The 27942-nt window shown below is 36.8% G+C and overlaps 1 protein-coding gene across 1 annotated transcript; it reads left to right on the top strand.

The window, feature by feature from the left end:
• Positions 1-3: 3 nt before the first annotated feature.
• Rfc3 (replication factor C subunit 3) lies at positions 4-16074 on the top strand. Its single transcript, XM_048341520.1, has 9 exons — positions 4-168; positions 2860-2997; positions 4210-4277; positions 5902-5999; positions 10470-10651; positions 11271-11407; positions 11492-11590; positions 13939-14008; positions 15634-16074. Exons 1-9 carry the CDS (start codon positions 82-84, stop codon positions 15823-15825), a joined length of 1071 nt encoding a protein of 356 aa, XP_048197477.1. The 5' UTR covers positions 4-81; the 3' UTR covers positions 15826-16074.
• The last annotated feature ends 11868 nt before the right edge of the window (positions 16075-27942 follow it).

Genomic DNA, 27942 nt, shown 5'->3' with positions numbered 1-27942 from the left:
GACGTCAGGAGGCTTGGAAGTGGCGGGAAAACTCGTTTGGGAGTGGGATTCCTTCCTTACGGCGCCCGAAGCCGAGCGGCTATGAGCCTCTGGGTGGACAAATACCGGCCGTGCTCCTTAGGGCGGCTCGACTACCACAAGGAGCAGGCGGCCCAGCTGCGGAACCTGGTGAGTGCGCCGCGCGCGGAGAGCGGAGTGCGGAGCGCAGCGGGAATGACGGAGGGAGGGAGGCCGCAGCCATGCTTTCCCGGGGCCCGGGCGCCCCAGCTGTCCAGGCCAGCAGGGAATAAAGTGAAGAATGCACCCTGCGAGTGTGTGTGTGTGTGTGTGTGTGTGTGTGTGTGTGTGCGTGCCAAAACAAGTGCAAAACCCTTGGGTCGGGAGAGGGCACAGCTTGTCTGGGAACTTCTGGAAATGTAAAACTGTAGAAGAAAAAGCCAGCCTGAAGAGTCGTGGGAACTGAGTATGTTTGGGGAGGTTGACCGCGCCCCCAGCCCGCCCTTTCCACATCACTACACAAGGAACTGGGACCAAGCTGGAGGGTTTTTAAAAAATATAAATATATCATATATAACATATGTAATATTGTAAAAAAAGTATATGACATATTATATAATACTATCCTCTAGTTGTACAGGTGAGTTGCCATTCAACAAAACAGTTTATGAATCCAGTGCATCTTTGATCAGTGTCACCTCTTTCCTCATTCCTCCCCCATGTCTCCCAACTCCACCCCTTCCTTCAATTTTGCTGTGGAAGATTTTGAACACCGAAGCGACATCAGTTGACTTACTTTTCGTCATCTTGTTTAAAATCTGGTACACAGAGAGGTTTCCTTTCAACATGTGAAGTCCTCTGTGCAACCATTTAAAGATTGAAAGAATAAAACAGCATGTTTTTGTCCTTGTTTGCAAGGAAGGGGTGGGATTTCTTTCCTCATGTCATTTCTAATTCTCCAAGTGGGTTGTGCTGGGACTTCCTTGAGTTTAGTTCCACAGGGAAGATATTTTTCCTCTTCTTCACTCTGATTTCCCATTTTTATGTTGTAGTTGATAAAAAGTGCCTAGTGGCAGTGTGATACTGATGCTAATGGAAATATTTTTGCATAGCCCTCTGATTTCCAGGCACCATTTTGGAAATAGTAAATATTTTTAATTATGTAATTATTAGTACTTTTTAAGAACCAGGGTGATTTAAAAGAAAAGGGATTATTATATATAAAGGAAAATTTATATATGAAAGTCTTTAGCGAGGTCATTATTAGGAAATGGAAGGGATTTTTTTGTCATTCTTTTTATTGATACTACATGTACACTAAGAATAGATGTATTAGAGCAATATACTTAATGTTTATTACATTCCCTTTTTTTGCCTATTACATTCTACCAACTTTAAATGGCCTAGCTATAAATACATTTGATTTTTTTCCCATGTATACTTTCCATTGTACAGCATTTGGAAAATGTATAATATTATTCACATGCTTATTATTGAATCTACAACTTAATAAAGCCCTATAATATGTCAAGTGTATCTTTCATTTTTTGTTGTACTTATTTTCCAAATACTGTATTAGAAGAATACTTCCTTTCTGTTTAGGCTTTACTTTTGCAGTGGCAGAGATAAGTTCATAAGGTATTAAAGCTTACAGTAAGGAACACCTCTGTTACATTATTTATTTTGGCCAGTCCTGGGCCTTGGACTCAGGGCCTGAGCACTGTCCCTGGCTTCCTTTTTGCTCAAGGCTAGCACTCTGCCACTTGAGCCACAGCGCCACTTCTGGCCGTTTTCTGTATATGTGGTGCTGGGGAATCGAACCCAGGGCCTCATGTATACGAGGCAAGCTCTCTTGCCACTAGGCCATATCCCCAGTCCCCCTCTGTTACATTATTTAATTCACTTTGTCTACAATGATTATTCACAAAGCTTTACCTTTTATTATTAACCTGAAGGTAAAGCCTCTGTCCTTGTTATATTTATAACTATCATAACGCTTGTTCCCAAATCTGACTAATCATCACAGTCACGTTGGAAGCTTTTAAAAACCACTCAGGCACTTCCCTAAATCAGTGGACACAATCAATATCCTGCCAGTCTTAATGCTCTTAGTGTATGTAGACAATTTTCAACTTTGTACGTTTGTGCTGTGCCTAATGGCTTTTCTCTTGCTGAAATCCCTAAGCAGACTTGAAATGCCTGGGAATTATGCTCACTCTTTTTTCTATATACTTTCCTCCTAAGCAGGTTTCCATCTAGGACTGATGAATATTTCATATTCCATCTCCCTACCCCTTGGGTGGGTTAACATTGTATGTGTTTATATTGGCTTTGTTTCTCAACAGGGTAAAGCCCAGTTATCTATTGTGGTATCTAATTTAATAACACATTCTCATTGGCTGTCTCCCTTTTTTTTGTATTGCATTCCCACTTTCCTGTGAAGTATTTCTTTACCTCCCAAGTAACCTAACAGCTAAACCAAATGCCCCCCATTCTTATCACAGGGACTATTTTTGGGAGCTCACGTAAGATGAGCATCTGTCTGAAAATTACAGAGTTCTGATCTCTTGGATAATGGAGTCCAGTCCTAGGAGATTCTCTAGGAGATTCTGATTGCCAGCCTGGATTAAGAGTTCCTGCTTTCCCTTATTGACTATAGTATTTTGATGTTCTGTGCTATGTATATAAGTTAGATTAATGTCAGGGGAATAGAGTTTATTAAATATAAATTCATATACTTGAATGGGAGAGTTTGGTAGGTATGCGGTATTTGAGAAAAACAAATCTTTTGAGAGCATTTTGATTTGATAAAATAAAAATGCCTGTTCTCCACCGCCCCCCCCCCCCCCTGCCCGGCCCTAGGTTCAATGTGGTGACTTTCCTCATCTGCTAGTATATGGACCATCAGGTGCTGGAAAAAAGACAAGAATTATGTGTATCCTACGTGAACTTTATGGTGTTGGAGTGGAAAAATTGAGGATTGAACATCAAACCATCACAGTAAGCTTTTCACTTTGAAAATGTTTATGAAAATCTTTCATTCTCTAAATGTTCACAGCAGAGTCTCTCAGTTCTGGTCATGTCTTCACCCTCCCATCAATGGCTACCTAAGGTGTGATTAAGAAAGAATTTCAGGATTGAAGGTATAGCTCAAATATAAACACTCAGTTCAAACCTCATTACCCAAACCACACATACAAAAATAGAAACAAAGAATTTCAGGTATACTAGATAAGGAGAGTTTCTGATACTGAGGCCAAAGTCATTTATGTTAGGAAATATGGGATGTCTGAGAATGTTTTGACTGGAATAGAAATAAAATATCTGAGGTATTATTATTGTTGTTGTTATTAGTTTGTTTGTGTGATACTGGTTCTACAGCTTGAACTCAGGGCCTGAGTGCTGTCCCTGAGTGTTTTTGCTCAAGGCTAGTGCTCTACCACTTAAGCCACACGTAGCATCACTTCCAGAACTTTAGTGGTTAATTGGAGGTGAAAATCTGATCAATGTGAATCCCTTGTATAGTCAAGCTGTCTGAAATTGGAAGACATAATAAAGCATACTATAAGCATAATGTAGTAAATGCTAGCAAATTCAAGGACCATTTGTGTGTGTTTGTGTAACCTAAAATAGATGACAAATAGTAATTGTTGCCAGTGGAAAGTGTATTGTTAAATTGTTTAATGAAAATAGATTGTTCTCTTGACAAACACACATAGGCAAAAAATGAAAAACAAAATGTTCATTAGGATAATTACCTTTGGAACATCCAAACTAATGGCCAGTATAGAACTGTAACATACCAATTGTCTGAGAAGTATTGCCACAATACATTGTTAAGTAGGAAAAGCAAAGTGCTAGAGGAATGATTTCCAGTTTATGTCTTTTTCAAATTTATCTTTTGGGTTTAATATGGAAAAATCTGAAAGGATATATGCAGGTTGCTTATGGATGATGGTTTGGTAATAATTGAGGATGATTTGGAGATTTGTGGAGGAAATAAAAAAAATCAGTCATAAAAACAACATGATACCACCCATGTTATAAACATGTTTGCATACACAATAAGGATGAAGTTAATGACTACATTAAACTACATTAAGCTTTATTTTCAAGGTTCAGTTGCTTATATGATAGAAGAGCTCCACATGAAAAATACAGAAATGAGGGTAAATAGCCAGTATATAATGAAAAAATTATTTTTGTTTACAGACACCATCTAAAAAGAAAATTGAAATCAGCACTATTGCAAGTAATTACCACCTTGAAGTTAATCCCAGGTAAATTGCTACTAAGCAATTTTAGAGAAATGGTTGGAAATGAGCATCTTTACACAAAAGGGTTTAAGACATTTTAAACATTGTATCTCTTTAAGTAAAACCATAGGTGTGTGAGAGCACAGTATATTAAAGTAAAACTGCCTTCTTCAAAATGTGGGGCCTAATTCCCACTTTTCCTTCTCTGCCAAGTAATTTCAGTTTCAGTTTCTGTGTTCTACAGGGCTCCATATTTTACACAAAGTACATGGTATTGTCATCGACTTTTTGTTAAATTCTACTGTCTTACTCAGTGCTGATGAGCAAAGTGTGCCTACAAGTTTTAATGTGTATTTCTGAAACTAAATTTCAGTTGCCGTCTCTTTTCCTTGTCTGATGTTTTAGTGTCTAGTATGATATAGTAACATTAAAGACTCCTGCAGTAGAAGTGAAGATGGATTCTTGAAGGAGAAAGGAATGGAGGACTTTTTCAGGTCCATTTGAAAGAAAAGAAAATGAACAGGAAATGAGGAATAGAGTTTTAAGCTAATGTGGATATGTATGTAATAGGAACCACTGTGTGAAAAGCTTTCTAGGGACCATGATATTTAGTCCTGGAAACATGCTTAACAAATAGGTATTCATTTTAAAGGAAATAAAAAGAAATAAAATGAGAGGAAACAAAAGTTGGAGTGTTAATTCTAGAGGCAAGTGGGAAATTTTTTCAGTTCATGGCTCAGAAAATGATCAAAAGTGAAGCCCTGTATATATATTGATCTAATTATAGTCAGTTGGGAGAAGCTTAATGGCTATCTGGGAAAGTTAAGCTTTTTACTTCTGTCACTCACTATGCTCTGTCCTTATGAGATCCTCTGAGGAAAGGATAGCCAGTTAGAGATGAAGATGATTGTTTCTCAGGTGTTTGAAGTCAGTATTCATTTAGCCTAAATAAACTAGATGACTGACTCGTTTTGGCGTGAGAAGTGCTTTACCCAAGTGCAAAAGCAGTATATGGATTTAAGTGTAGACTTATGTCTGTAATTACTCAACAGTTTGTATCTTAAACGCCATTACTCAATTGTTAGAACTTAGTGTAAATGTATTACAGAAATATGTTCAGTGTTTGTTTGTGATAATCCAACTGGTACATTGTTTATATTTGTTCTTGCTGGATGGTACTGGGGTTTAAACTAAAGATCTCACACTTGCCAGGCAGACACTCTACTTGAGGAAGGCGCTCAGCCCTTTTTGCTTTTGAAATTGGTTCTCATGTTTATTTGCACTTGTGAGAACCTAGGCATGGGCTGGCTTTGAGTTGTGATCCTCCCCATTTCTGCTTTCTAGTTGACAGCCACTGTGTCTACCTATTAATAGTTTTAATGATCCTAAATCATTTCTAAAGGTGTTAACAAGTTTTGACCAAAATTTTAACCACTTAAAAATTTCAACAGTAGCCAAGCACGGTGGTGCCAAAGCAAGATCAGGAATTTGAAGCCAACAAGTCCTAAATAGTGTGTTTATGTCAGCCTGGCTGCATAACAATATCCTGTTTCTAAGCATAAAATAAAATATGCTGTTGAGCATTTTCCTTATAAGAATTAAGAATGTGGACATACATTCTCATAACTATTTTTCTTGTTTTGTGTAGTGATGCTGGAAATAGTGACCGGGTAGTAATTCAGGAGATGTTGAAAACAGTGGCACAATCGCAGCAACTTGAAACAAACACTCAAAGAGATTTTAAAGGTATGTGATGAAAGATGAGGTTGCTGTTACATGTTCGTGTCCCTGCTTTTTTTTTTAATTGGCGTTTCTAAAGTGAGGAAAGAGAAGCATAATTTTTATGCTCAAGGGAATTGAATTTTGTGGGAAGAGCAACATTATTTCATTATTCACATGGTGAGTCATTAATGGAAAAGCACTTTATTTAAAATAAAAAATTACATGATATTAAGATAATTGTTCTTAACAGGCACTGATGGTTTGCACCTGTAATCCTAGCTACTTGGGTTGAGATTAGAGGATGTCAGTTAGAAGCTGGCTTAGACAGAAAAGTCTGTTAGAGTCTTTATCTGTAATTAACTGGAAAAATGCCAGACTAGAGGCATGGCTTAAGTAGTAGGTAGAGTGCCAGTTGTGAACAAGGAAGCCGGCTGAGAACTCAAAGCCCTGAGTGAGTTCAAGCCATGTTACCAGCCTGCACACATGAAATTAAATAATAATTATATTTATGACCGAAGTGTGTTTTTTCCTTTTTTGGCCGTATTGGGATTTGAACTCTGTCCTTTGTGCTTGCTTGACTTGCTTTCTTGGTTACTAATGTACCATTTGAACTGTACCTCTAGCTCTTGTGTTTACTGTTTTTTTTTGGAGATGGGAGTCTGGAAGACTTGTGGACTGGCTTTGAATTACATCTTCTGGATGTCAGCCACTTGCGCAGCTAGAATTACAGATCCACTGGTGCCTGCTGTGATCAAATTTTGTTGGAGTATCAGTTATTTCCATGAATAGAAAGAAACTTAAAGCCCCGTATAACCTTATTCCAAAAGGAACTATTAAGGTTGGTCTCTGCCAACTAGTATTTTCCCTAAGCACCTAATTCTTACAGATGAGATTTTATGATGTTAAATATACCAATATTTAATGCTTTTTTGAAGTATTCTTCCAAATACTTCATCGGAAAGAAGAAGTAAATATGTATTTATCACCAACATTTACCAACACTGCAAATAGTTACTTTTAATCTTTGTCAGTTTGAGTGGAGAAAATACTTCATTTTTCCTTCAGTGTGACAATTCTTATGAATTAGTTACAATTTCTGTGAATTGTCATAATATTTATGGATTTGTTTTTTGCTAGTGCAAATGAAGTCTTATATTTGGCAACTTTTTTATTTTTGTGACAGTTACTGATGTTAAATATTTTAAATATTGTATATCCTGCTGTGTTGTTTAATTTTCTAATTGTAGTAGTCTTTGCTTTCTTGTGGATTTTATACATACACAACATACACATACATATTGTATATAAATAGGATTTTTATCTTCCTTTACAATTTGTGTGATTCTGAATATTTTGCCTTAATTTTGGCCAGATGCAGTATCAGATGTCTGGTACAGTACTTGGTGGCAGTGAACTGACATCCAAGTCATGATTCTGGAAGGAAAGCGTTAGCACTTACTCATTTAGTTACTGGACTCTGGCATGAGTATTTAGCCATAGTAACATTGTACTCATCACTTCCTATTTTATTGTTTCTACACTTTATCTAATACTTCTTCCACTTCCGTAAATGTGGTCGTATGTTTTTTCTTCTTTGTTTTATTAGTTTCATAGGTCATATTACTGATTTCCTAATATTAACATTTCTAATACTAAATGTTTTACATTTTTCACTTGGTCATAATATTTTAATACACTACTATTCTATGTCTACCTGGTACTTTTCAGTCACTGTAGGCCTCACTACACACCAAAAATAAAGGAAAAGATATGTAAACTTTTTAAGTTAGTGTTTTTTTTTTATTGTGCCTGTACTTGGGCTTGCACTCAGGGCTCTCTTGTGTTCTCATTCATGGTTAGCTCTCCATCACCTTTGCTTCATTTCTTCTCTGGAATTTTGCTTATTAATTTGCTCTGAAGTGTCTGTCTTTACTGCTGGGCTGGCTTCTTAATGCAGTCCTCAGACTCAGTGGTTTAGGACTACAGACCTAAGCAACAGGTGCTTGGACTTTGTCCTTAATATCTTTTGTTATAGTAAGAAATCTGCTTAAAAAATGTAAATGTTGATCGGTAGCACCTAACTATAAGGAGTGACATTGATTCCAATGCATTGTACTCATAAACTGGCATCTTAAATTGAAACCTCTTTGTAGAACTAAAGGTGATAAAAGAGAAAAACAAAAGAGAAAAACTCTAAAAATAAATATAATTATAAATTTTAACAGCTAAAGATGTTAGTAACATTAAGAAATACTAGCAGCACTCAATAATACAATTAAATTAGATCTCTAGTATTAAAAACAATCTTCTTACATTAAGTTTCCTGTCTTAAAAAAAACAGAACTACCACATAAGTAATATTTTAGCAAATATTTTTAAGTCGTCTATACCCATAAAGATGTTCTGCTCCTGCTCCCTTTTTTTTTTGGCAGCATTGGAGTTTGACCTTAGGGCCTCCTTTTGCTAGGCAGGCATTCTACCACTTGAGTCATGCGCTCAGCCCTCTTTCCCTCATTATTTTTTGGAAAAGGTCGTGTATTTTTGTCTAAGCCAATCTGGACTGCAACTGTCCTACTTACACTACCCTCATGTAGCTGGGATGACAGTTTTATCTCATCATGCTGGCTTATTGGTTGAGATGGGATTGTACTTTTGCCCCGACTGGCCTTTAATCTAGATCCTTCTGATAGTAACCTCCATAGTAGCAGGGATTATGAACATGAACCACTGTGTCAGGCTCCTCTGGATTATGACTCTGAATTCAGCTGTGATTTTTTTTCCTATTAAATATTTGTTTAAAAAAATGAAGTGAAGCCTGGTGCCATTGGCTCATGCCTGTAATGCTAGCTACTCAGAAGGCCGACATCAGAAAGTCCTGGTTTGAAGGCAGCCTGGCAGGCAGGAACGTCTGTGAGCCTCTTCTCTCCAATTAAACACCAAAAGCCAGAAGTAGAAGTGTGGTTCAAGTTGGTAAAGTGCTAGCCTTGAGTGCAAAAGTTAAGAGACAGCATCTAGGTCCTGAGTTCAAGTCCCAGAAATATCACCAAAACAAAAGATGTGAATTTTCCAATACCTTCTAGGAAGGAGGAGGCTAGAGAAATTTTCTAAGATTAGGGCTCTGCAAAGCAATAACACACATGATGTGTTCTGAGCTCTATCCACATTTTCCCTTCTCCCATTCTTTTAGCATATGTCTATCTCTTTCACACTCCAGTCACCTTGGATTCTGCTTCTGGGATCTCTTGCTGAGCAGTATCATATTAGTAGGGAGCTTGGTTTTGTCTTTTTCAGAATCTCCTGTTTTCCCAAACCTTACTGCATCAGGGTTTCCTCGCTTTCATCCACCATTTGGAGTCTGCTGTTTTCAAATTGTCTATTATTTCCACTGTATTCCTATGGGCAGTTTTGAAGTTCTTATCTTAAACTATTCAATGCCTGCTTCTGGAAGTTCCTCCCATTCAAGTGCTGAGGCTGTGTGTGTCTTTTCAGTTGTACTTACTCATGTAGAGTTTGGGGATAAAATTTGTCATTCATCTTATTACTATTTTCGTTTCAGTGGCGCTAGGATTTGAACCTTGTAATCTCGTACTTGCTGAACAGGCATTCTAACACTTAAATCATATATCCATAGCCTGTCTTTTAGCTTGAAAGTCAATCAGTACTCATGAGTAAACTTTTGTTTGGAATCTTTGTTTTGTTCACTTTTATGTGGTGATTAAAATACTAAGCTGTTGACACGGTCATCTTCTAGAGGTTATTTTTTAATGTGATGGAAAATTCACAAGCTGTACTCAGCCCCTGTCTGTGTACTGTTCCTATGTGACTTTAAGGCCAGTCCTAGATACAGCCAGGTAGAATCTCCCCATGTAAATGTTCAGACAGCCTTTTACTTTGTTGGCTATGTGCCGTATAGTAATGTTTTCCAGTGTATTCTTTAAGGTTGAAGATGCAGCATATTATACCCTTCTCATGGTAAATTGTAGTGCATATCAATAGAGTCTAGAATGAATTGGACAGCAAGTGTTGCTTACTTATGGAATTTTGTGTTTTATTTGTTTGTTTGTTTATTGGGTGTTGGTCCTGGAATTTGAACTGAGAGCCTGGGCACTGTTCCTGAGCTTTTTTGCTCATGGTTAGCACTCTACCACTTAAGCCACAGCTCTACTTCTTGTTAGTCAGAGATGCAAGTCTCACCGACTTTTGCCTGGGCTGTTTTTGAACCATGATCCTTAGATTTCAGTCTCCTGAATAGCTATTATCATAGGTATGAGCCACTAGCACCTAACTTGTTTATGGAATTATTTAAAATTAAAAAAGAAACTTACTCTTAACATATATGTAACTTAAATTTGTCTTTGTCAAGGGAAAGAGGAAAATACTAAGTGTGGTATTTTGAATTTGACTATCAATAATGAAAAGAAAGTAAAAGAGACAAGTTAACTCCAGGACAAGTTAACTGAAGTTAAAAATTGGCTTTATTTCTCTTCGAATCAGTGGTGTTATTAACAGAAGTTGACAAACTCACCAGAGATGCTCAACATGCCTTGCGGAGGACCATGGAAAAATACATGTCCACCTGCAGATTGATCTTGTGTTGCAATTCTACATCCAAAGTCATACCACCTATTCGTAGTCGGTGCCTGGCAATTCGGGTGCCTGCACCCAGCATCGAAGATGTAAGTCAGAAAAAATACTTCTCAAATCCTGTGACCTGACATGTTTGTTTTTTGGAAAATATGGTGAATTATCAATAATTTTAAAGATATAGATAGGATCTGAAGTTCAAACTATATATAGACTAACGTATATAGTTGTAAATACCCAAGACTAATATGTAGAATGTGTTCTTTTCCTAAATACACCTTTTGCTTTAAAGAAGTATTACAAATTCCATGAGCTAGATAGGGGTTAATTAATTATTTAGTATGTTCTATCTCAGTATGTTTTATTTGGTGTAGGAGGAAACTTCAGCATAGGAGAATAGATTTGGCAAGTAGATGATGTGGGAATACCTAGTCCCTATGTTGGGAATCAGAGTCTCAAACAACATATAGTATTGTTTCTATCATTCTTAACAGCTATCAACAAAACAGCTTTTCTACTATTAATAGAAGTTTGTAGATTTTATTCAAAGTAATGATAATATGAGCATTGTGGTAGGGGCAAAACAAGTAAAATACCTGTATTATAAGTTTCACTTGTCATACTTGTGGAATAATATGTTAAAAGCACACGTAAAGAGGTTATCAACAGAAATTTTATCAGTATGTTTTCTCCTATTTTTCTTATTTGCAGATTTGCCATGTGTTGACAACTGTGTGCAAAAAGGAAGGTTTGACTCTCCCACCACAGCTGGCTCACAGACTAGCAGAAAAGTCCTGCAGAAACCTCAGGAAAGCCCTGCTCATGTGTGAAGCCTGCCGGGTACAGCAGTGAGTGTCAGGGAAGTTACCTCCGGGAACATTGGGGCATGACTGTTCTTTTCTCTGATGGACTATGTTCTCCTCGTTCTGTAGATATCCTTTTACTGAAGATCAAGAAATCCCTGAAACAGACTGGGAGGTATATCTGAGAGAGACTGCAAATGCTATTGTCAGTCAGCAGACACCACAAAGGTAACCATTGTGAGATGGATGATAAAGCTTTCCTTATTGAGCTTTCCTTATTGATAGGTAGTGGCTGTGGTTTGTTAATACCCTGCCATTTAGAATTGTAATTAAATACTGAATCTAAGTGTTGAACCTCCAATGAAAAAGTCATATTTAATTCCTGAAACTCAGTGGTCCAGAAGAGTAAGTCTTTTGTTAAGCTTTTAACTTGTAAAAGTGGAACTTATACATAAATTTAAGCTTGGAATTTTTATTTTCCTCTCACAAACATAGGTGACTTAATACTAATACAGAATAATGTATCTGGCTTCCTAATAATGAAAAGAATAATGTATACTCTCACAAGTGAAGCATAATGTGCTAGAAAGACACCAGATTTCTAGTTAATATCCTAATTTAGCTGAGTATCCTTGAGTAGGTAAGTTCATCTTGGAGTTTCCACTTGTTCATTTGTGTCAGGAGAATGCTATTTTCATTACCTTGGCAACGATACTTGTGCCTTTGTTATGAGCACATAAGAGATTGTGTGATAATGGTTTGAGAAGTAGAAAGTGCTGTGCTCATGCCTGATGATGTCTATTAAGAACAATATTGTGATTTTCACATGAGTACTCAAAATATATTTTCCACATTTGCTGCAAAATTGTTTCCATTTACTGCTATAGGTCTATTATTAAGAGATGGACCATGCTGAAAATACTCCAACCACTCATTGTTTTATGACAGTTTTGCCTGAGAAAGACAGTCCATAGCTCTTTAGATTAAAAAAAAAAATGAGTCTCTTTAGGCTCAATACCTTTGGAAAGTGTGGAGGAAGTCCCCCAGACTCACTAGCCAAATATAGCTTCTTATCCTAGTAGCCTGTCAGAACCGAGAAACCGATTTTGAACTCAGTCATTTCAGGGTACAGAGTAGACTGAGTACAGTCATTGGACCTTCAGCTTCCCTGATTTAAATGAAACATGTAGAAGAGCATTCCATTTTTTTTTATCCTCTGAGTTGATACATCTGATGAATTCTAACTTTTCAGAGTAATTCTTAAAAGGGATTTTAAAACTCATTCTTTGTAGATAGTAATATATTAGCGTGACTTAGTATTTCATTGGGGCTTGCTTTAAATTCTATTTTAGTTGAAATCAATTTTCAAAAAATAACAAATGCTATATGTAGCCTCATCAGAAAAAAATGTTATCAGTTCCTTCTGTTAAATGTTGATGAGCCAAGTGGAGACATTTTATGTATTAAAAAGATAAAGTTTGAATAAAAAAGGCTTTAGAAATGATACTTCTATAAAGTATTTCCCCCATTGAAGTTGACTTTCTTGTTTTCTAATTTTAAAGAATAAAAACTAGTAGAATTTTCCTACTTCTAAGAGATTTTGGTGCAGAAGACATCTGTATGTTTTCAATTTTAGTTTGCATTGCCTAGTTCTTCTGTCTACTTCTGTCTTTGATTTTCCAAGAAAACTTTAGGAACTCATACAAAAAGCGTTACTGCTGTTTTGCACTGAAACTGTGAACTGTGGAAATTCATTCTTTTGTGCATATTAAAAGAACTTTTGCGCAATTCCAGAAGGCCTTGAGGCTGACCAAAAATACTGATAGGCTAATGTTATCTGACCACTGCCTCTTCTCATCAAATGCAATGTCAACTTTTGACCCTGTGGTCTTATTTGTTCTCCTGATTCTCATTTGATCTATGTTATTTATGACCTTCCAATTTGAAGAATAGCTAATACTTAATGATTACTCTGTTGTGTCATGTAACTCTTAGCCATCCTGTGAGAAAAGCATTATCATCATACTTTGTAGATGAGGAAGGGGATTTAGGGAGAAGTTTTTGGGAACATTGACTTATTGAGGTGGAGCTAGTCCTATAAAGCCCATATTTCTCTGACAAAAGATTTATACTCTTAATTGCTTGCAGCACATCAAGACATAAAAGGACACAAGCATAGTAAATTTAGATTTTATTTTTTGTGCCAGTACTGGGATTAAGTATATTAAATTCCATGTTGATAATAAACTCAGCCCTTACCGTTCATGAAGTTTAAGTTCTATGGTACTTTCATGATTGATATAATGAATGCTCTTAATATTCATTTCTACTTTATAAGAGTGCTGAAAAAAAATTAAATCAGTGGCCTGGGGATATAGGTAGCTCATTAACTGTTCAGTGCTGGCTTCTGTGAACAAGGCCCACAATTCAATCTCTAGCACCATGAAAACCAAGTTAAAAATGAACTGAAATTAAGAGAAGCTTCTGTATGTCCACCCTGTGTATGAGAAACTACTTCAAATTATGCCTTATTTTCATCACAAAATTGGCATTGTTTGTTCTTTGTTTCTATGTAGGCTCCTTGAAGTTCGTGGAAGGCTTTATGAGCTTTTAACTCATTGTATTCCTCCGGAGATAATAATGAAGGTAAACTGATTTCAGATCTCTACTTGTTTACAATCATATTTGGACTTTTCATGTGTGGTCATGGGACTTTCACACTGTCTTCCCTTTCTTTCTGTTGTATTGATTCCACAGATACTTAACATCTAACCTCTGCTGTCTGCTGGGCTCTAGTAGAGATAGCCAAGAAGGCAGGGACAGGGCCTGATGTCAGGGAAGCTGAGCTCTAATAGAGTGAAATAAGAAACCATGAGACAAGAGGATTTCAGAATGGTCCAAGGAAATAAAATGAAGTTTTTATAATGGAGAGTGGGACTATGAATGGCCACTGACAGCTTCACTGAAAAAGAGAATTATAAACTGACACTTGGGAATAAGAAAGGGGACACAGGTGAATAGCTAGGGATAAGCTTTGTAGCCTGCAGGACTGGACTCAGTGACCCATAGAGAATGAAGTTCAAGAGGAAGGCAGAGTCCAGACTGGAGGTTGTTTCTCAGCTACTTAGCCAAATTTGTTGATTGTTAGAGAACCTAGAGGTTTTTGTTCTTACTAAAAAAATCACATAGTAATACAAAAATCAAAGTATTACAAAAACATACAAAGAAAAACATGCAAGTCCATTTTTACCACTTTTAACAGACTTCACACTGAAACTAATACATTATATGTGTATGTAGTTTCAAAAAACAGTGCACTGCGTTTTCAATCAACAATTTAGCATGGACATTGTTTCTTGACTACAGATTTATTTTTAGTAGATGGATGATATTTCATTGTATGACTATTATAGTCTTTGTTAATATGGCCTCACACTGATGGGATTTTTAGATTATCTACAGATTATTAGTATTGTAAATAATGTAGCAGTGTCTTTGATTAAAAAGTCTTTATACTTCCATTTTTCCATGTACAATTAAATACAGACGTGCCTTGGTTTATGTTGCAGTCACGCTCTGATAAACCATTGTAAGGGGAAAATTTTATAAGTTAAAAAAAAAATAGCAAGTCGTGATGACTCACCAGCCTGGGCAACCTAATGAGACCCTATCTCTGTCTTTTTCTCTGTCTCTATCTCTGTCTCTGTCTCCTTCCTCTTCCCTCCTCTCTCTTTCTCTCTCTCTCTCCCTCTTCCTTCCTCTCTTTCCCATCTCACCCCCTGTCTCCTGTCTTCTCTCTCTTTTTAACTGTATTGATACAATTTTGTTAGCATATTGCATGGTGAACAGGACAGTAACCTTTAGAGTCTTGGTTATTTACTTCTTGATTGTGTGGTTTCTGGGGACAGTGGTATTCCCCCTGTCCCCAATATCTTGAGAGCACCTTATACTAAAATTCAAAATGCAATTTCTTCTGACTGTGTATTGCTTTTGCATTGTCATAATGCTAAAAAGTCATTCATTTGGACTATTGTTAAGTCAGGGACTGTATGAATTTGCAATTCATTATTTGGTAGCTACATTTTTATATTACCAAGTATGAGGTGTTTTTTTTTATTGAGGACTACTGGTTTACAAAAAAGAAGTAAAAAAATCTCAGATATATGAAAAGTAGCATGTATACATTTTACTTTCTGTGAGTGAGAAAAGTAAAGCATATTTGGCTAAGTTTTAAATGCTTACTTTCTGTGTTACTAACTGTTTTTCTTTAGGGCCTTCTCTTGGAACTTTTGCATAATTGTGATGGACAGCTGAAAGGGGAAGTGGCCCAGATGGCAGCTTACTATGAGCACCGTCTGCAGCTGGGTAGCAAAGCCATTTATCACCTGGAAGCCTTTGTAGCCAAGTTTATGGCACTTTATAAGAAGTTCATGGAGGATGGATTGGAAGGCATGATGTTCTGACTGGCAGTAATTTTTTCAACTGTTTGTCAGAATCAACATTTATTGATGATTTATATTAGGAGAGCTATGGGTAAAATTAATAAACTTTACTTCACTATGCCTTACTTCTATTTTTTTCTTTTACTAGTAATTCCTCTGTTTACTATTAACCATCCCCATGTTAAATAATTGCTCCTGTATTGTTAGAAGTATATTGAAAGGACACTGGTAATCATTAAAGCCCAAGAAAAGAATTTTACTGTAAAATAATTTTACTTTTGTTTTTCAAGTGTGTGTTTCCTTTTGTTCTCTTATGTCTGGTCTCTTGCACATTGAAAGATTTATTCACAAGGAAGCAAATATGATTCTTGTCCTCCACACCACCATTTGGCAATAGATACATGATTTTTTTTGCATGGCTAATCATACTTTCCTTCAACCAGGCAGTGTATTATTTATGGTACCCAACTTTATTTCAGTGATTGACAATATTGTGTTGGTCTTAAGAAATAAGCATTATTTCATTATTTTAATTTCTTGGGGCTCCTGAGGTATATGTATCATATAGTTCAGTGTCCCTGGTCAATGGTTTTGTGTGTGTGTGTGTGTGTGTGTGTGTGTGTGTGTGTGTGTGTATCTTAGAGCCTCGATGGTTACTTCATTTCTAGAGTCCTCTTTAATTTCTGATTCGTCTGGCAGTGGTCATGAATGATACCCTCAGCTTTGGGCTAGCAAAGCTGCATGTGGCTTTCCTTTATTCACCAAGTTTGCCACTTTTATTTAGCAGAGCTATAGATTTCCTTCTTCCCTGTACTGAATCATTACACTAGACTGAAACCAATTTTTCATGATAAAGGTTTGGATGCAGTGTGAATGTCCTCACCAAAGGCATCTTTGTAAACCTTATTACAGTCCACTCTGGTCTGTCTGATAGGGCCTTTGGGATGTTATTGGGAAAGCTTAAGGGCCTCAGGTGGGAGCTCCATAGGGGACTTAATGGTGACCATAAGAAAAAGAGCTAAATATATACTCCCTGCTGCTTCTGGATTCTGTTGACAAAAGACAAGAAGACTGGCATCTGATCCTGTACTTCCAGATCCATAAGCCAAAGCAAAGTAGGTCATAGTGCTACTTAGCCTTGAAATCAGTTTTAAGTCACAGGCCCAAGCCCCAGGAGATCTACATGCTGAGTCTGGACATTTTCTCTAACATGCCAGTGAGTGAATAGTGAATGGTGAAGGACAGAGAAAGAAAGTCTGTTAGGTGGCATAGGGCATGCTATAGGAAGAGGCAACGTCAGCTCTCTAGCAGTCTTCATGGTATAGACATGATATTTAGGTTTAAATAGATAATTTGGGTTGTGGACAAAAGGTATGAATAGATAGTCATAGGTGTGTTCTATTGTTACATAGGTGTGTTCATTGTTACAGCCCCTATTTGGGGAGGGGTAGCAGAGAAGCTGTCATTTGAGAGGACCATCATAAACCAATCATGATAAACTAGTTAACTGTTAACTGGCATATGGTCTTTTCTGGTAGTCTATTGCCTTGACAGTTTTATTCATCCCTCCTTGGAAACATAGACCAATCCATTTTAAGGTGACTGCCAAGTGAATGGATTAAATAAAGACAGATACAAAAATGGAGGCAGGAATGCCAAGCTTTTCTACTTACAGTTAATCTGTGGGTTCACATAAGGAGTGAGTGCTTTTCAGTAAAAGCAGTTGAACTTCCTGTTAGAGCCTCGGGTAAGGAAAATTGACTAACACTAAGTGACAAGTGCATGGTCATAGAAGGATTTAGTCTTGCTATCATTTTTTTTTTTACCCAAAGCTAAACAGTTTTTCAATTTGTTGTATGACTTTGATCCTTTTTCAGTGTCCTGCATTGTCTTTTTTGACAGCTTTGTCAACTTATATGCTTCTCTATAGAGGAACATCAACTAATATGTCTATTTCTATTAGTACAAGGATATTTCCACTGCTGCTTTCTAGCGTGATATTTTTCTTTGGCCTGAAAATAATTTCTTTAACAGTTTGGTAGTGTCCTATAGGTCATGGAGCTTCTTTTTTTTACAGCAGTCTTCTCAGTTGGAATGGTAAGAAATGCTTAAAAACTGCTCTTTTGTTGAAAAGCATTGATTTCTCCTATGAATTAATAACTAAAAGCAGCATAAAAGCTAGGCATCTCAGGCTCGTACTTTGTCCTGAGCCATTCTGTCCTGCACTTTCTTACAGCCATCTGAGAATCTAGGAAGGGCCAGACTTCAGTGACTATTTGTAACAAGACTTCACTTGAGTAATCCTGAGGCTGTGGACTGTCAGAGCACCGCACCTCACAACCTGCCCATGACTGGGGACTGTTTCAGTTCTATGTACCTATCTTACCCTTGCCTGTGTATTTAAAGCCATTGCAAATGCCTCCACCCTTGAAGATGTATTTAAGTGCTGTCTTCCCACAGTTACCATGTAAGAAATCTCTTCTCTTGGCTCTCATTTACCATTAGTTTGGTGTATCAGACCTAACATAAGCATAAGGGAGTCCTGGAGTTTAGGCCTAGGTCTAAAACGTCCCTTTTGTAACCAGGTGTGGTTGTGCACACCTGTAATGCCAGCTACTCAAGAAGTAAAGGCAAGATGATCTTGAGTTCCAGGCCAGCCAAGACTGGAAGGTAGTAAGACTGTCTCAACAACCACCACAAAAAAGTAGTAGGTAGTTCACTGATCTTTAATTTGAGTTGTTTCTGTTGCCTCAAGTTCACTAACTTTTTCCTTTCCAGTCTAAAGACTAACAAGTAAATATTTGAATTTATCAGTTCTGGATATTTATTTCTGACTATTTTCTACATTTCTCATTCTGTTGGTGTTTTTTTTTTTCTTCAAACCTGTTGACGAAGTGCATAATAGTTCTTTTGAAGTCTTTGCATATTGTATTATATTGGCTTTTCTGACTTTGTTCTGTTGACTGCTATTTTTGCTGAAAATGTCACTTTTACCTTTTTATTTGTGTGTTAATTTGTTGGATACTGCCTATTTTGGTATATTTGTGTTGTTAAGCTATCCAGTGTTGGTTAAAGTTTGTGGTGTCACATTTCAATGCAATTTTGAATTGCTTTTCTGCCTGAATTTTTAAAAACTTTTTAAAAACTTTTGGCACAGAACAACTTAATATCTTTTTGTGCTCATTTTTGTTGGGTGGTCCTAAAGGACCCTTTATTCTTAGCTTTGCCTTACAGCTGATACATGAGGTTTGTAATGTCTTTTACTGAATGCCTCAGAAATTGTTGAGTTGTCACCCTTAGCCTTCGGAACTAAGGCTTCCAGCCATGTGTGAGTTCTAGAAATTGTTTAGCATACCATTTCTAGTCTTTCTTTTTTCTTCCCCCCCCCTTTAATTTCCTCTTGTTTTATGCTTGTTTATCCTGTTTTGCTTTTTCTTTGCCTGGCCTAGTAGAGCCTCATACGCATCTTACTAATTAACCAAAGATGCAAAATTTCAGGAGTGCTTTTCTATGTAACTCTTTTCTCTCCAAATCTTTGTCCTGAAGATGCAGCTAAAACCAAGCTTTTAAATCCCAGGCTCAAGGTCTAGGAGTCCTGAGTTATATCTAGTCACTAGTCTTCATATACCAAATAAAGAGTCATGGTGAAGGGCAGATTTATTACTTGGAAAGGAAAGGAGATTTGTTACATGGTTACCATGTAATATATAAAGTTAGTACTTCAGTGCATCTTTCGCCATCATCAGAGGTACAGATTATTGGCTCCAGATTAAATAGAGAAATGGGGTAAAAATTGGGATAAGCAAAATGGCATTTAAAATTTAAACACAAGTCAGATATGGTCTGTTTGACCATTAGCTCCAGACCAAAAGCAGGGGAGCAGTAGTGTGTGTGTGTGTGTGTGTGTGTGTGTGTGTGTGTGTGTGTGTGTGTGTGTGGGTGGGGTTGAACTTTTGGGGTTTCTTTTCTCTCACCATGGTCTCAGTGATGTTTTGCCCAGCTTATTCACTGTATGGGAGTGAATCTAATCAGTTATCAACTAGTAGTGAAAGTCTAGAAGTTGGGATTCTAATCTATGGCTTTTGTTCCTGTGTGTGAATTACTGTTATGTAAACATTTCCAAATATATATATATGTATATGTATACATATACATATATACATACATATACATATATACATATACATGTATACATATACATATATACACACACATATATATTTTTTTGTCATTCCTGGGGCTTGAACTCAGGGCCTGAGCACTGTCCCTGGCTTCTTTTTGCTCAAGGCTAGCACTCTACCACTTGAGCCACAGTGCCCCCTCCAGCTTTTTCTATATATGTGGTGCTGAGGAATCTAACCCAGGGCTTCATGTGTGCAAGGCAAGCACTCTACCACTAGGCCACATTCCCAGCCCTTATATTCTTATAAGATAAACTTTTATTCCAAGGAATGATGTTGGACAATATATATCAATATATACAACAACAAGTCTTGGTTTTTTCCCAAGGTGCTGTTTTATATTGCACCTTAGTGAAATCGGAATTAAGTAATAATAAAATTTTATTCCTAAATTACAGTGCTCTAAATCATGAAAGCCATTCCTTAGAAATAAGAAGTCATAATTTGGGAGCAGTTTTCTCTGTACTGATATGCCAAGTAAAACAATCATTTCCTTAATTTCAGAATGATGAGCTAAATTTCTCTATTTATTTGCCCAGTTTTCTTTCCTGTTTACAATTCCTATGGAAATTTGGAGCATTATCACAAGATGGTATATAAGACTTTCACTAAAGTGCTTTTCTCTCTGTTGCTCTGCAAGAGTAGTAGTCTCTATAAACCTTAGCTGGTATCTAAATGGCAGCCTAATACTAATTTACAAATTCTATATGGTACATTTGTGGCTTAGTGCCTTATGTTTCTTCTGTAGCTGTGTTGATTAGCTGATTGCGTGCTGAAGTGACCTTCTTCATACAACAGCATGAGAAAGTGAGTGACTTCCCAAAGAGCAGCTGTGCAAAATAATCACTAGCTGTAAGCAGGGAGCAGTGGTCACATGATCTTTCCAGAATAATGTTAAGACCCTTGATGTGAAGGTGGTATGTCAGATTTTATGGACATTTTTTCATTTCTGACAAGCTTTGTGTGAGATATTATTATACAGTTTTACAGATGAGAAACTGGATCCAGGCAAATGAGCACAAGGTTCCAATCTGTTTCATAGTTACCAACCAAGAAATGGGCCCTCCACACTGACACTCTAATCGAGTCTACAATGCCTCTTTTAAAACTTCATTCAGGGCCAATAACCTTACTTCCTTATCTGCCAGCTAGCAAAACCAAATCTATGCATTCCATATTTCTAGGTCTTCATTTGTATGCATCCTAGGTTACTCTGTCTTCATTTGTATGCATTCCACTTTCTCCAGATAAAATGAGAGGTTGCTCAGCCTCCCACCCCCCTTTTTTTTTCTAATGTAATCCCTCTACCTGTGTCTTGAGTTTCACCAATTTTATCCTGTCTCAAAAAAAAACTGTTTAGTATCTTTTGTCCTTTCAGCCCCTCTGCAATAACTGGATCATTTCTTTGCCTTTGATTTTTCTAATTTTAAGGTTTCAAACAAAAAAATGGCAGCACTCATACCGATATTTTAAAATAAATATGTAACTGTAGTTGCTTGGTCCCATATATACCCATCTCACCATTCAGTCATCATTTTACATTTTTGATGCACTTCAAAATGAGTTAGACACCAGTATATTTCCTCCAATGCCTGTTAATATGCATGCCATTCACTAGATACTTTAATAAGATTTTTTATTTTTTAATTAATTTACTTTATTGTTATTATGGAGGTGATCTACATAGGGATTACAATTACAGGTCTATTCCATTAGGAAAACAAAAGGAAGAAAGGAAGATAGAGAAACCTTTTTTATATTCATGTATTAGATTATTGTTTTGATTGTTTACCTAGAAAATCATAACCAACAACTTCTTCTTTTGCGGGGGGGTTGGTTGGTTGTGGGGTTTGAACTCTCTGGGTGCAGTCTCTGAGCTTTTCATCTCAAGGCTAGCACTCTACCACTTGAGCCATAGTGCCACTTCTGTTTTTTTTTTTTTGTTGTTGTTGTTGTTTTTTGTGTGTGTGTGTATGTGGTTGATTGGAGATATGAGTCTCAGGGACTTTCCTGCCTGGGCTGCCTTTGAACTCAATCCTCAGATCTCAGCCTCCTGAGCTAGAATTACAAGTGTGAGCCACCTGTGCCTGGCTAATAATTTCTTTAACGAGTGAGTTTACCAAGGTCACCAGATATAGATTTAATATAGCTCTAGTCTATGTTAGGTTCTGCGGTGTTGTTTTTAAATTTGTTGTTGCTTTTTTTGTTCTCATACTAGGACTTGAACTCAGGACCAGGGAACTTTCTAGACTTAGTTCAGTTTATAGTTCTTTGCCAAAAAGATTGTGAGCAGAAGACAAATGTTCTCAGTGTTTTGCAAATGTGTTAATTTTAAAGCACACTCAGTATTCCTCATACTCCAATATCCATACATACATGTTTTAACAATGTTTTGTTTTCATGTTGACTATATTTTCTCGCTTCTCAACACATTTCTACCTGGTTCACTGTCCCATAGCTTCAAAAAACTACCTTGGTCTTAATGAGTGGTGTGTGTGTGTGTGTGTGTGTGTGTGTGTGTGTGTGTGTGTGTGCGCGCGCACGCGCGCGTGCATGTGAATGTTCAGTGAATTTCTGCTCTAAATTTGTATTTTAAAATTGCATTACTCTTTCTTCAGTCTCTTCTCATGGCTTCTAGGAAGCAATTTCTCCTGTTGTCCCCAGGCTGCTCACTTTACTGGCTAATTCTTAATAGCTATCAACTAACTGTAGACCATGGTTTCTAATCCTTCACTCTTTCTTGTATGATTTTCTCCCTACATTCTTATCCCTGTGCAAAGCTTCAAATGCCACCTCTTGGATGCTGACTGTATCTATGTGAGCACAGGCGATCTGAACTTTATACTCATACATCTATATACCTGTAAGACATTTGTTCACAGATATGTCATTTAATATTTATGTATTGCCCTTATGTCTTTTTCCTTTTTCACTTCTGGTCCATGGACCAACTTAGTTTTGAATTTGGAAGTGATGGAGCTAGATTCTTTAGGGACTTTTTTCCCCCCTGTTTGGTCCTGAACCATGATCCTCTGGATCTCAGTTTGCTGAGTAGTTAGGGTGAGTCATTGCACCTGGTTAGAAATCTTACCAACTTAGTAACTTTTCTGAGCCTCACATTTCTTCCCATAATGAGAATTAATAAGCTTGATTCCTACCATGCAGGCTTGTTACAATTATTAGGGGGAGTAAATATCTAAAACTATTTACAATATATAAGGTGCTCAATACTGCTGATTATTTTTGCTATATATTAATGTTATTTCATTTTCCACTAGATTTCTTGATAACAAAGAAATCTAGTGGGGCTAATCAAAAACTTTGGCAAAGTAGCAGGATATAAAATAAACCCTCAAAAATCAATGGCTTTTCTATATGCCAATGACCTGAAGACCGAGGCCGAAATCAAGAAAGCAACTCCTTTTGCAATAGCCTCAAAAAACAAAATACCTAGGAATAATCTTAACCAAAGAAGTGAAAGACCTCTATGATGAGAACTTTAAAAACATGAAAAACGAAATTAAAGCAAAACTGAGGAAATGGAAAAACCTCCCATGCTCCTGGATTGGGAGGATTAATATTGTCAAAATGGCAATATTGCCAAAGGCTATATACAAATTTAATGTAATACCCATTAATAACCCAACACCATTTTTTAATGAAATAGAGGAAGCAATCCAGAAATTCATATGGAATGATAAAAGACCCTGAATAGCAAAAACAATCCTAAGCAGAAAGAACAGTGCTTGAGGAATTACAATACCAAACTTCAGGCTGTATTACAAAGCTATAGTAATAAAAACAGCTTGGTATTGGCACCAGAACAGGCTTGAAGACCAGTGGAACAGATCTGAAGACCCAGAAATGAACCCACAGAACTACGCCTACTTAATCTTTGATAAAGGAGCTAAAAAAAATAGGATGGAAGAAAGATAGCCTCTTTAACAAATGGTGCTGGCAAAACTGGTTCAAGACCTGCAACAAACTAAAACTAGATCCTTATATATCACCTTGCACCAAAATAAATTCAAAATGGATCAAAGACATCGAAATCAAAACAGATACCCTGAAAACACTACAAGAAGGAGTTGGAGAAACATTTGGGCTCCTTGGCACTGGATAAAACTTCCTTAATAAAGGCCCAGAATTGCAACAAATCAAAGAAAGGTTGGACAAATGGGACTGCATCAAACTGCAGAGCTTCTGCACCGCAAAGGACATAGCTTGCAAGAAAGCCCAGAGATTGGGAAAAAGATCTTTACTGATCATACAACAGACAAAGGCCTCATATCTAAAATATATGCAGAACTAAAAAAAACAATTTCCTCCAAAACAAAACCTCAAAGAACCAACAGCCCCCTCAACAAGTGAGCTAAAGACTTAAAAAGAGACTTCTCTGATGAGGAAATGAGAATGGCCAAGAGACATATGAAAAAGTGCTCTACTTCACTTGCCATAAAAGAAATGCAAATCAAAACAACATTGAGATTCCACCTCACCCCAGTAATAATGTCCATTATCAAGAAAACTAACAATAACAAATGTTGGAGGGGATGTGGCCAAAAGGGAACCCTACTAAGTTGTTGGTGGGAATGTAAACTGGTTCAGCCACTCTGGAAAGTGGTATGGAGATTCCTCAGAAGGCTAAACATAGAGCTCCCCTAGGACCCAGCAGCAATGTTCATTGCAACACAATTTGTCAGAGCTAAAATATGGAACCAGCCCAGATGCCCCTCAGTAGACGAAAGGATCAGGAAAATGTGGTACATATATACACAATGGAATTTTATGCCTCTATCAGAGTGAATGACATTGCCCCTTTCATAAGGAAATGGGAGAACTTGAAAAAAATTATACTAAGTGAAGTGAGCCAGACCCAAAGAAACATGGACTCTATGGTCTCCCTCATAGGGAATAATTAGCACAGGTTGAGGCTAGATATAGCAGAGGATCACAAGAGTCCAATAGCTATGCCCTTATGAACACATAAGATGATGCTAAGTGAAATGAACTCTATGTTATGGAAACAAGTGTTATATCATTGTTGTAATTACTTTCAACATGCCATGTGAAACTGTAGCTTTTTTGTTGTTGTTGATGATGATCCTCTTGTATCCCCTTCCTGTGGTTGTACCTGCACTATCACTGTATGTCATCTGAGTACCCTGGGTACTGTATATACTGATATTAGAATTAGGGAAGTGAAAGGTAATATTAAAATTGAGAGACAAAGGATAAAAAAACAAATGACTCCAAAAGCAATATTTGCAAAAACCATTTGGTGTAAACAACTGAACAACTCATGGGGGGAGAGGGAAAAGGGGAGGGGTGAGAGGGGTGTGAGGGAGGAGGTAACAAATAATACAAGAAATGTACCCTTGGCCTAATGTATGAAACTGTAACCCCTCTGTACATCACTTTGACAAGAAATAACTAATTATTATTATTTTTTTAAAAAAAGAAGAAAAACTGAAGCCCCAAGAAATTAAAGTCAAAGTCCTACAATTAATCAACAGAAAGAAAAAACCAATCCTTGCACAATATTAAGAGAATGATAAGAGGGTGGATAATATTGAAATATAATGTGTCCATATATATATAATGGCATAAGGAATCTCACTGAAAGCTGGGTTAATTTTTCCCTCTTTATCCAAGTGCTTAAACCATTTGACTCCAATCCTTCACTTATTCATGTATTCTGAAAAATGATTTTGAGTCCCTATCAAGGTTCCAGATCCTGGAGCTCAGCTGCTGCCTGACTACACTGAGATGTGACTTTGGCTGTCCTGGAACATTATTGGTGACTCTCTCCTTTGCACCTTTACTGCTCAGATACTTAACTTATCTCTCTAAATGCTTATCAGTGGGAATGGCCATTTATTTGTTTAACTGAATTGCCTGGCTTCTTTAAATTTTAAGTGATTTGCTTTCAGGAATAAGATCTAGGACAAATCTGCACTTTCAGAAACTGAGACACTGCTTCTCACATAATAGGTCTTCTTTAAAGCAAGAACTGATCCATTTTGCTGAGGAAAATCTGAACTACGTTGTGTGTTTTTGCTTTTGTTTTGTTTGGTTAGTATTATTCTTTTAACAGTGCTCATCAAAAAAAAAATTTTTTTTCTGTAGGAGAATGCCAGCAATAGCCTGCCTAGAAAACTTGAGGTCCTGAGATAAAATCCTAGTACTACCAGATTAAAAAAAAGAAAAGTTCTGGGAATATGGCCTAGTGGTAAAGTGCTCACTCGTATACATGCAGCCCTGGGTTCGATTCCTCAGCACCACATACATAGAAAAAAGCCAGAAATGGCACTGTGGCTCAAGAGGTAGACTGCTAGCCTTGAGCAAAAAGAAGCCAGGGACAGTGCACAGGCTTTCAGTCCAAGCCTCAGGACTGGCAACAAAAACAAAACAAATAAACAACAACAACAACAAAACATTACTAGAGGCATGGCTCAAGTGGTAGGACTCCATCTGTGAACAAAAAAGTTGAGAAAGAGCACAGGCTCTGAGTTCAATCCCTGGTAACAACATACAAAAATAAATAGGAAAGTAATCATTGAAAACATTAAAAATGTGATTTGACTTATACTTGTTAGTATTTCCCCTCCTCAGGTTCTCAGCTCCTCCCATTAGCCCCCAGATCCACCCAGACCTAAACTCCCTGCCTGAGAACTATAATGGGCCACTCCCACTCACCATTCAGACCTGCCTAATTCCCCTTTAGTTCCAGACCTATATTAGCTACCACCTGGATAAGGTGCAGAGGCCGTATTGCTCCCTCTCCTGTGGGACATATCGCCCCATTAATAAACCTCCTTATAAACCTAAAAAAAAAAAAAGAAATCTAGTGAGATATTTTGTAAATTTCTTGATATAAAAGGGTATGTCTTCTCATTGTGAGTCTACTTCCAAGGATAAACAGCAAAAAGCTGGGCAGGAAGTGTAGCTTCAGTGGCAAAGAGCCAGCTGAGAAAGTGCCTGAGTTCAAGCTCCAGGGGAAAAAAGGGAGGGATAACAAAGTGAGGGGAAGAGAAGCTTGGCTAATTCAAGAAAAAATGCATGAGCATATTTATTTGCAATTGTGAAGAATGTTCCTATGTATAATAGAATCTTTCTAATGTGAAGAAACAATATATTGTTACAATTCAGTCATAATATTAATCATGATTTGATATGGAAAAGATGAGTAAGTTTGCCATTGATTTATTGACAAACCAAATTTGATCAGGTTTGGATTTTAAGTTGAATAAATATTCCTATAAAAATAATTATTTACTTGAAGTAAAGCTTGAGTTCAAATTTACTTAAAGTTGTCAGGATATCAAAACAATTTTCAAATATCAACTTAGGACTATTTTCATAAGTTAATATTCAGTATAATAAATATTAAAGAAAAATTAAATTTAATAAAAGTATACTATGACCAAATTATTTAAAAAATACCATGTTTCTGGTCTATTACAGCACAAGTATTTGAAATTTCACTGAATTAAATCATATTTAATTATATCAATGAGAATTTTAGTTTGAAAATGACACCCATGAGTATCTCAACATAAGAAAGTGTACTTTACAAAAATGTCTTGATGTATTTAGTATAAACTGATCAAAACTAGAAAACAAAGCCGAGGCAATTCTGTAGTAGTTGATGTTAATTTTGGAATTTTCTTTTTTGCACAAAATAAATCCAGCTGGAAGAATGTGGAACTTGAGTGTATTCCTTTCTACATTCTGCACAGATAGATTCCTTTAAGAAATAAACTAAACCTTTTTCTGGATGGAAAATTAGTCCCATGAACTAGATGCACTCCATGAAGTCTACATAAAGCAGTAGGCTTTGCTCAGCATTTGGGAGCATTATACAGGTATTTATACAAAGTCTAAGTGAATTGTTGAAAGAAACAAGTCTTGCTAATGGAATCCAAAGAAAAATCTACTTCAAAAATTTGCCTAC

This window comes from Perognathus longimembris, chromosome 3, assembly GCF_023159225.1.
Source record: "Perognathus longimembris pacificus isolate PPM17 chromosome 3, ASM2315922v1, whole genome shotgun sequence".
Lineage (NCBI taxonomy): Eukaryota > Metazoa > Chordata > Mammalia > Rodentia > Heteromyidae > Perognathus > Perognathus longimembris.
This window is presented reverse-complemented; position numbering and strand designations above follow the sequence as displayed.